Source organism: Brachyhypopomus gauderio, chromosome 9, assembly GCF_052324685.1.
Source record: "Brachyhypopomus gauderio isolate BG-103 chromosome 9, BGAUD_0.2, whole genome shotgun sequence".
Classification (NCBI taxonomy): domain Eukaryota; kingdom Metazoa; phylum Chordata; class Actinopteri; order Gymnotiformes; family Hypopomidae; genus Brachyhypopomus; species Brachyhypopomus gauderio.
This window is the reverse complement of record NC_135219.1, coordinates 19,581,013-19,590,469: the sequence shown is the minus strand read 5'-3', so window position 1 is coordinate 19,590,469 and position 9,457 is coordinate 19,581,013. Positions and strand designations below refer to the sequence as shown.

The following is a 9,457-nucleotide window of genomic DNA, read 5'->3' as shown; positions in this document are numbered from 1 at the left end:
GTAGTTATTAAAAAACAGCAACAACCACACTGACAAGTCATCATACTCTTTTACACCATTTATACTTTTCATACACAAAATATATTCATTTTGAATTTACCCATAGGATGTGGAATAATGATTAAAATAGTGTATCCTTGAAGTGATAATATAAATGTAAAAATACGATCATACTTTCTTACTTTTCTTTTAGCATTAACAGTCCTTTTCACACAATCAAATTCACTGCAAAAAAGTCGCATTCAATAAATCCTAATTTACTACACAAGTGTGACAGAAAATTTCTTTAAGTGACATACGTATATGTAAAGTTATATAAATCTGACATTCATAGATAATAATACCTCAGTTATTACAAACGTTGCAGTAAAAACATTGGTAAATATGAATTCCAAATATAGGGGCACCTTGGAGAGGCCATGTAGTGAATGTAATTTACATTCATTTGAGAAGTCCGATACCTTGTCAGACATTAAGCATGTGCTTCATCTGAGGTTATGTTTCTAGACCCTTAACAATGTTACAAATCTGTTGATAAAGCACTCTGTGATTATATATATATATATATATATATATATATATATATATATATATATATTAAAAAACACACACACATTGCATTCATGTCACCTTTGGTAAATATTTATCAGAAGAAACCTTCTACAGTATACAGGAGAAGCCAGTGAAAACCGGGCCAGCTCCGTGGGTTGGTGAGGGCCAGCGAGCGGCCCAGGGTGCTCTCAGCACCAGGCTTCCTCCCGTTTGTCCTCAGCCTCAGGCCCCGCCTTGGCGGAACTCTCCTCCAATCCGCTGCTGTCCCCTCCCCCTCTCTCCGCCCCTGCCTCCTCCTGCCTGGCCTTCACGGCCGCTCGCTCCTCTTCCTCCCTCTGCCGCTGAGCCGCCGCCTTCTTCTCCTGCTCCGCGTGACTCTTCATATGGGCACTGCGGCTCTTCACTTTGTAAAAGACCCTGCGGATTACAGGCTGTTAACCACCGCCGTCCAATCAGAGGTCTTCTTCCATAATGTTGATGCTTTATGCGTATTGTGAGCAAACGCATGTGTCTAGTTTTTCCAATGCATTTCATGGCACATCAGAGACCAAAATTATGTGGCACAGAACTGAAATATAAACGGTATGAAACATAACAACAACAATCCTGTCAGGAAAGGTCTGGTAGATGAAGTGAAACTAAACTGCCATGTGTTAAATTGTCAGTAGGTGTCATTGTTTGCCTGAAAACTAATTTAATTTATAACCACTGGAGTGTCCAGTATATTGGTTGAGAATATGATTTTCTTGAGAGGTAGGGTACTTACAGGAAATAATTTCCATAAAAGAAATAGATGTAATGTAAAATGCAAGAAGTAAATCAGTCGTTTATGATTCCACCAATGCATACTAAATGAGGTGCTGATGGCTTTTGCAGTAATTTTGAGTAATGTTTTGCCTAGTGTAAACGCAAGTAAGTAAGTAAGTAAGTAAACGCAAACATGGGATAGATGTAAGCACACAAACACAAACACGTGTGCACATGTAGACACATGCGTGCACACACACACACACACACACACACACACACACACACACACACACGCGTGCATGTGCTCACCCTTACCTACTGCACTTCTTGCAGGGGAAAATGCCTTCTGGCTCTCCGTGACTCTTGGAAGCAGCTGGGGGCTTATTCCTCTTCCCTGCGCTTTCAGGGCGGGGCTTTGCAGCGGAGGACGGAGGAGTCCAGGTCTCCTGTCTCGCCACGGTGGCTTCAATCTTTGGGTCGCGTAGCACCAGAACCTTCCCCTCCTGTACAAGAGTAGTGACAGCATTCAGAGTTTAACTGAATTTATTTTGGACGACAGCCAGTAACTTTCTGAAGCTTTCTCTACCCCTGAAAGCGAAACCTACAAACGGATCAATGGTGTATCATTTCACTGAAAATCATATATATTTTTTTGAGACTAGCGATCACAAGGGAGAACCCAGCAGGCGCCAGATTCGTACGCTCACGTTCTCACTGGCCCGCTGCATCTGGGTCACGACCTGGAGCTGGACGGGGTCGTGGTCTCTCGTCTGTCTGACATCCACTGCCGCTCCAGGCTCTTCCTGTTTCACTGCGATCTTTTGTACAGGCGAAAGAGAGAGAACCGTTGTTCCTCAACAAATACGAACCAGCGACCCGCCAGGTTTAAGGATGAGGGTGAGCAGGACGGGCAAACCTCAGAACTCCTCTCGGCTGGGTCCACGTGGCCGAACAGGAGGGAGCCGTTACGGCCGATCTTCACCTGTTTCTTATAGGTGTAGTAGAACTCGACACACTGTGCCACCGTTTTACTCCGCACCTGCGCACACGTAAACAAGTTAAAACGAGATAAAAACGGAGATTTAAACGTCTGCTTTAGAAGAGCAGCATAAACAGGAACCTAAACGGCTAAAAGGAAGTCCTACTAGAAAGGCTGGCCTTTGAAAACAAATCAATGAACAGTGTGTTCTTTAAAAATATATATACCAGCTTCTGAACCAGTAAGAAATCCTTCCGGTAAGCAGAGATGCCTTTGTTGAAGTAGCACTTTTCCTCTGCAGTCCAATTGTCTGACCCTGAAGGGACAGATCACACAATTGTCTCTTCATAACACAATGCATTTCCATCATGACAATATTTCAGCATTTTAATCATTAGGCCTTTGTATGTGTAGTAATAATCTTGGCCTTGATTTAGACTCGCTTGCATTTACACAATCTGCTCTCACTAACCATTACAATTCACTTTGACTGACACGGGCCTGAATGGAGTGAGTTCAGGAAGAAGAGAATAGCGTCAGCGCGCCGATACCCCTGGTTGCCACCCATGCTCAGCCCCACCAAAACAACATGACGTGTCCTGCCTGCATAGTGGTAGTCAGTGAGGTGGTGGCTTCTAGAATAGATGGGGGTCTTCATCAGCAGCTGCTCCAGAGTTTTCTAGAGGAACACCCAGGCTGCATGGTTATCTCCTATACAGATCGTCTCTGGATATACTGTGCCACCTCTAGTCTAATGCTAAAATACAGTGTCAAACCACTGCTTCAGTGCAGTAAATGTATTGTTATATTACACACGTTATCACGTGACACAGAACAGATTGTGGCCGGTCCTCTTACCATGACATCACCTTTGTTTTCGTGCAGGCAGTGGTGCACAAGTTCCGTGTTGGTCCCCCCACCACACAGCACACTTGAGCAGGCCAGGTTCACTAGATTGTCAACTAGAGCCAGAGTGAGTGAAGGATATCAGTGAGAAGGTGGATAAACAGACATTTTCAACCATCTAGGAGCTGCGGTCTTCATCCACAGCGAGTTACCTTTCTCGTCCAAGGAGCAGGCAGGTTTATGCTCTGGCAAAGGAAGCCAAACCAGTGTAGCTTTGTGTTCGTCCTGCTGGACTAAGCATGGGTCCTGGAGATCAGGAATCTCTGCCTGATACTGGGAACCGATGTTTATGCGTCTGTGTGTGTGTGTGTGTGTGAGAGAGAGAGAGAGAGAGAGAGAGAGAGAGAGAGAGAGAGACGCAGTTACACTGAAGGTTTGAAAATATCTGCCTAGATGTTTTGAAGATGCTTTTTTTAAATTAATGCTGTAAAAGCATTAAATGAATCTAGATTAATTAAGATTATGGAATATATGGTTATTTTAATATTACAAATGTAATGATGAGAATTTTAGGTTATATACTAAATGGTTTGTACTCACGGCTCTAGACTGACAGGTGTGGCCTCTTCAATCAGAGGAAGTACTGGTGGAGTGATATCGGAGCTGCCTATAAAATTGTCAACACCAAAAGCCGCACACTGTCAACTCACAACACTAACATAACTTACTGTACATGAACACCGAATGCGCACGTCATCAGATAAGTGCTGAAGAAAACGTATTGCTCACTAGAGTGCAGGAGGCTCCTGGGGGCCGATTTGGGCGTGGAGGACAGAGGCGGGCCCTGACTGCCCGCTGCAATGGAGGACAGGAAGGTGGAGAAGTAGAGGCCGGAGCCCTCCCGCACAGGCGACAGGATGGGCGGAGGCGTGTAGGGGGGCAGGGCCAGCGGGTTGTCTAGCAGGCGCACGGGTGAGCGTAAGTGGCTCTGGTAGGTCGTGATGCTAGGGTACGCAGACGGGACGATGAAGGTGCAGGACTTGGGTGGAGGGATGACTAGGGGCTCAGGACGGGGACGCCGCTTGATCTTGTCCGAAGGTCTCCCGTCTTCCTTCTCTTCGTCCTGTAGGCGACATGGAAAGAGACACTATGTATCTGCTTGGAACCGTCCGTGATGTCTTCTACGCATTACTTTTCCCACTTAGGTGACGTGCGAAGTCAAAATACGCCATGTGAAACAACACAGTGACACAGCTGCCTTGAAATCCATTTGCCTCATCTACCTGGTTAAAGGTGTCAGAGTTCCTTAGCGAGCGGCGACGTGCCACGATGACGGAGGGCTTGCGCTCAGGTTGGGTCTGCTGATGAGAGGCGTCCGGAGGCGGCTTCTGCTCACCGCCCCAGTGAGCCACCTGCTCCGTTTGGGCATGGCCCTTACGAACAGGCACAGAGACAGGGATCACGAGGGGTACCATACCCGCCTGCCTGCCCGGGGCGCCTTCTTCACGCTGCAGTGGGCAGGAGGAAAATGGAGGGAGAGAGGATGTGTTAAATAGGTCTACTGGGACACAAAATGGAAGAACAATAGAGAGAAAACAAATGAATCTTTTTGTTCAGCATTTAATTATTAGTAAGTTATTTATAAGGATGCTTATGCAATTGTGTAACATTTATGTGTAACTTTTATGATAAATGTGATGTATTCTCACTGTAATTTGACCTGCACATTAGCTAAAGAAAGTACTAAGAATTTGTTATATTAGTAAACCCTTTAGTTACAGTTTGTCTCATGGTAAGCCATTCAAGTGTGTGATCAAATTAATCTACAACACACTGAGAAATCCAATGAATATATCTTCATGTATTTTCAACCACAGCCAACATAGTGTCACTAGAACCTGATTGAATGTTCTGCAATGTTTATCTGAATTTGGGAGAGTTTCAATGTGAAACTGGATAAAGCTGGATTGGCCGCGTGTCAGGAAACAGACAGCAAACCCTGCCTCACGATGTTTCTGTGATCATCTGATTCAACAGGACAAAAGCACAGCTTACCTTTGAAACATTAGTGCAGTTTTGCTAGTGCAGAATCATTTTTTAGGTATTAAAGTCATCTCTCTACAAACCCATCACTCAGATTTCAACATATTTATACAACTGCACTACATTCTTTCATTCATTTTATTTTATTTTTTAGAACAGACGGGCATAAGTCGGAACTGTGGACTCCATCAAGACTGAAATTAAAAAGGAGTGCTTGTGAACACAGCTTGCGCATGATATTTGCTAGCAAACAGAGGCGAGGGGGCGGGAGAACGAGCCCCTCCCTAGCACTGCCAAACGTGTCTGGAGCACGTGTGGAATGTGTAGGTGTGCAGACATGCAGCAAATCTCCGTTAGCTTGCATAGCCGGACTCACCACTCAGACTGCCTGCGCTCATGGAGCAGGGGACAGACTCCATTAGACGCCCTTTAGCGCCTGCCCAAATTGCACCGCCTACGAGGATGGGTATGAAGTGCGAATAAAACTAAAACATCTCCACGTGCTGCTATGAGTGTCCACTCTTGGATTACGTACTCTTTAACCGGTTTCTTTCCACATGATCAGTTTAAGGGAGCTACAAAAGACAGGTTTGTTTTGTCTTAAAGCTAAGTGGAGAGTATTTTGATATTCGTGAGAGCCAGGTCCTTCGAAAACTTGAGTAGGAAAATATATTAAGAAGGGGTCAGAGCTGCCATAATTCAAATCTCATCTCATTTCCAAAGTCTTCCTTCCCATATGACAAACACGGCTGATTTTAGCCATCAAATTCAGATACTCTGATGAAATTGGCGCGGCTATGGCACTAGATGTTATGGTTCATTTAATTTGGTAGCGGGGAATACCGTCGTTCAAACATGGCTAAATGCGGAAAAAAAAATGTAAATGTACTGCACACGCTTATTGCAGCAATTAACAAATCTATTTTAGTCAAACATTCTTACCTTTGCAGGCAAAAACTCCATCTCTGAAGCCTTCTGAGCAAGAGTCTCAAGGTTGATCTCCTTGGAAGCCCTCCTCCTCCTTTGTGTGCTTTGGATGACACTACCAGAAGGTCCATGAACACCACCCGTGCCTCCATTATGAGCAGGCTCTTTAGGCGGTTGGCTGCTCTGAGGAGAGACTCCGTCCTTCGACAGCCGTCGAGAGCGACGAGGGAGGGCCTCTGGTTTGCCCTGGGTTTCCTGCACCACCTGTGGTGCCTTCGCAAGATCGGGGTCCTGGTTCGTCGGCGACTGGGGGCTCGCGTCGCGCTTTTGGGTCTGCGCGGCCGCCGGCCGGCTCTGCTCGGGCGGCGGGCCGGAACTCGCTCTGGGGCGTTTGTCGTCCGGCTGGCGCGGCCTGGCGAGCCGCTGGTCTTGCTGACGCGCCTGTGCGGCGAACGGGTCGGGCTGCTGCAGACTCTGAAGCTGCTGCTGGAGGTGCTGGTGCTGGTGCATCTGCTGTAGATGTTCCTGCAGCTTCTGCTGACTGTGGTACTGCTGTTGCATGTGGTGCAGTCGCTGTTGTTGTTGTTGATGTTGTTGTTGTTGTTGATGCTGCTGTTGCATTTGCTGCAGCTGCTGCATCTGGTGCTGTTGCTGCATCTGGTGCTGTTGCAACTGCATGAGTTGCTGCTGGGTTTTTGGTTGGTCGCTGTAGCCCAGGTTCTGCGACACGGCGCTACCATGGAAGCCCTGGAAGAAGCCAGGGGCCTGGGGGGACTGCTTGGTGGGCCCAAACGCCAGCGGGAAGGGCTGCAAGGTGGAGTCAGCCATGGCGTGACGCAGGGTGTGGGGTTGGTACTGGGGCTCACTGGACTTCAGGCCCTGTTGGAGTGCCTGGAACTGGGCCTGATGCATGGCTGCCATGGAGTGACGCTCCCACTCCATTCCTGACACCAGACCCTGCGAAGTTTCCGAGTAGGGCACGGACGAGCCTGCAGACATTTTGTCTTGCTGCAAGGCGTCCATCTCGTGATTGGACTTGTGCAAAGCTTGATGACCCCGTGCGTCATCAATTCCACTTAGTGAAGGGCCAAAGTTCTGGGGCAGTTTGGCCGGGTTTGGCATACCCTGGAACCAACTGGAGGGCTGAATTGGGTCGTGTTGCACCCACTTCACTGGACCCGACTGTTGGAAATTACCCCATACTTGATATGCTTTCGAGCTCTGGAGATCAAGGTTTGGGTCCACCCTTCCACCAGCACCGCTGTGGGTTTGCTCCAAGGATGGAGCACCAACGTTGTAGAAGACCTCCTCTGAGTGCTGGGCCGGTTCCTCGACGGTTCCTTCAATATTCTGCTTGATAATATTACTTATATTCCCTCTCTGGTGGGGCGAGAGGCTCATGGTAAAGTGTAACAACTATGAAGGGTGTGCAGAAGTGATCGTCAGAACAGACCATCCGAGGGGAAACCGCTCAGTAGTGCGGGTCAGAAAGATGCGTCTCAGCGAGCAGACGTCATATGGAAGAGGGAAGAGAGCACAAATCGCACTTCCCCCTGTGCCTCTCTCCTCTGAACGAGTTGTTCTATAAACAGCTAAACACTCGGTCATTCCTCAGGCGACCTTCCTGAAAAAGAGCGGCCCACAATAAGCATAGAAGACGAACATTCAATCTAGACGTCTGCATGCAATTCGGCTCACGTAGCTGATGTTTTTAAATGAGCACTTCCTTAATTCATTGCGCGATCTACAAATTGTCAAGCTAAGCTAAAATGGTTTCTCCAGACTAGAAGCAGAAAAGCATGAAGCAGGCTGGAGCTCAGCCTCTTTCTGGAGTGGCCAGCCACACAGGAGCAGTAAATCTGAAATCATTTCAGTGTGCTGAGTTTGCACTAGAGCTTGATAAATACATAAATAAAAACATCTCCACAGGGGCTAAATATTCAGGTCAAAATCATGGTAACTCAGCACTAACAGCTTCCAAAGTACAAACAGTCCTTTCCTTTTTTTGCATATTGCATAAAGGCCCTGTAACAACTTTTTGTTTCACTACATAGTATATGGATGTGGTGATACTCAAATACCTTTTCACTTGATCTTGTTTAGCTATATGTTTGAACCATTGCTATTCCAATTTTTTTTTTTATAAGCTCGTTTTTAGAGTTCCGAGAAAGATCTGATTCGTAAGTCCTTTGGGAGGTTTACTGTCTAGGAGGAAACTTCATTTGCACTGAAGCACAGCGCAGCAGACAAACTGTAGGGGCGTGAACGGCGCAGTCCAAGACAACAAGAATTACAGGAAGTAGGGAGGGAAGGGGGAGAAAGAATATGGGAGAGAGAACAAGCGAGCAACTTTTCCCCTCACCATTACCGACCCCTCCCTTGTCAGACTCTTTAGAGATCACGATGGAAACAGTGTCACAACAAAATCTTCGCAGAGAGTTAAAGCACCGATTGTACAAACTCACCGTGGTCTCTATTGCTCGGGCCTGCACGCGCACTCGCGCTCGGGAGGAATGCGTCCTGTGTCCAGACACCCCGACCCACTCTTGGCACAGCAAACACGTCCAGAACCAAATCAAACTGTAACTCGATTTGCGTGACAAAACGTACTTACTCTTCAATGGCAGTGTCGTGTTTGGTCTCTTCCTTACGCTTTCAAGTTCGGAGGACGGGCGAGTTCCGCAGAAACCGCTCCAACCCAGGGCAAAGTCGACTGCGTGCGTGCACACCGTCTACGACGGTCCAGTCACGGCGGAACCGAGCGGGTTCTGGGAGGACTTGAAGCTTCAGCACGTCGATATGTTGAGTTCAGAAACACGCGAGCGTAAAATAAAGTTAGAGGAACGAACGCATTCCTCCGCACCGAGGGACATTTTGCACGAACTCTTGCAGAGTTGGCCTCGTCACTCCACGACTTCAAACTGACGACCGAAACCTAAAAATACTTTTCGTTTAAACTTAGGTTCGAATTTGCACATCTTCCGTGAAACGTACGAGTCGGATTTGACAGGTTTCAGAGCTCGTACGCAGGACGATCAACCTATTCTCGTTATTTACCAACAAAAAGCGCGTATAGCCCCGACCAATCAGCGCCTTTGAGATTCAAGGAAGGGCAAAGACGCGAAGGAAACCGTGATTGGACCCATAACCAGTTTCAACTACCAAACTGTCAAATGCCATGTACCGTGTAGCTTTATAAAGTGCTTCATTAATTTTGTCACAGAGTAACGCTGGATCTAATACCGCAGCCTTAATTGTAAAGCCATGTAAATTTTACTACAATCCATGATGTGAGGAAAGTAATTTGCAAGTCAAAATCCTTTTTTCTGTAAAACGTTTTTTTTTCAGAGATTTTGTTAT

At 46.9% G+C, this 9,457-nt stretch overlaps 1 protein-coding gene across 3 annotated transcripts; it reads right to left on the bottom strand.

Moving 5' to 3' along the window:
- Window positions 1–43: 43 nt before the first annotated feature.
- On the bottom strand, window positions 44–9,222 carry mideasa (mitotic deacetylase associated SANT domain protein a). Of its 3 annotated transcripts, none has more exons than XM_077017761.1 (13): window positions 8,563–9,222; window positions 6,113–7,721; window positions 4,411–4,635; window positions 3,917–4,250; window positions 3,728–3,794; window positions 3,340–3,482; window positions 3,140–3,243; window positions 2,885–2,960; window positions 2,509–2,597; window positions 2,219–2,341; window positions 2,010–2,120; window positions 1,618–1,805; window positions 44–969 (listed from the first exon to the last, which is right to left on the bottom strand). In XM_077017761.1, exons 2-13 carry the CDS (start codon window positions 7,496–7,498, stop codon window positions 741–743), a joined length of 3,075 nt encoding a protein of 1,024 aa, XP_076873876.1. In that variant the 5' UTR covers window positions 7,499–7,721; window positions 8,563–9,222; the 3' UTR covers window positions 44–740. The 3 variants fall into 3 exon arrangements, with proteins under 3 accessions (XP_076873876.1, XP_076873875.1, XP_076873877.1); XM_077017760.1 differs by having other exon boundaries at window positions 8,712–9,222; XM_077017762.1 differs by lacking the exon at window positions 8,563–9,222 and adding an exon at window positions 8,179–8,471.
- Between the last annotated feature and the right edge of the window lie 235 nt (window positions 9,223–9,457).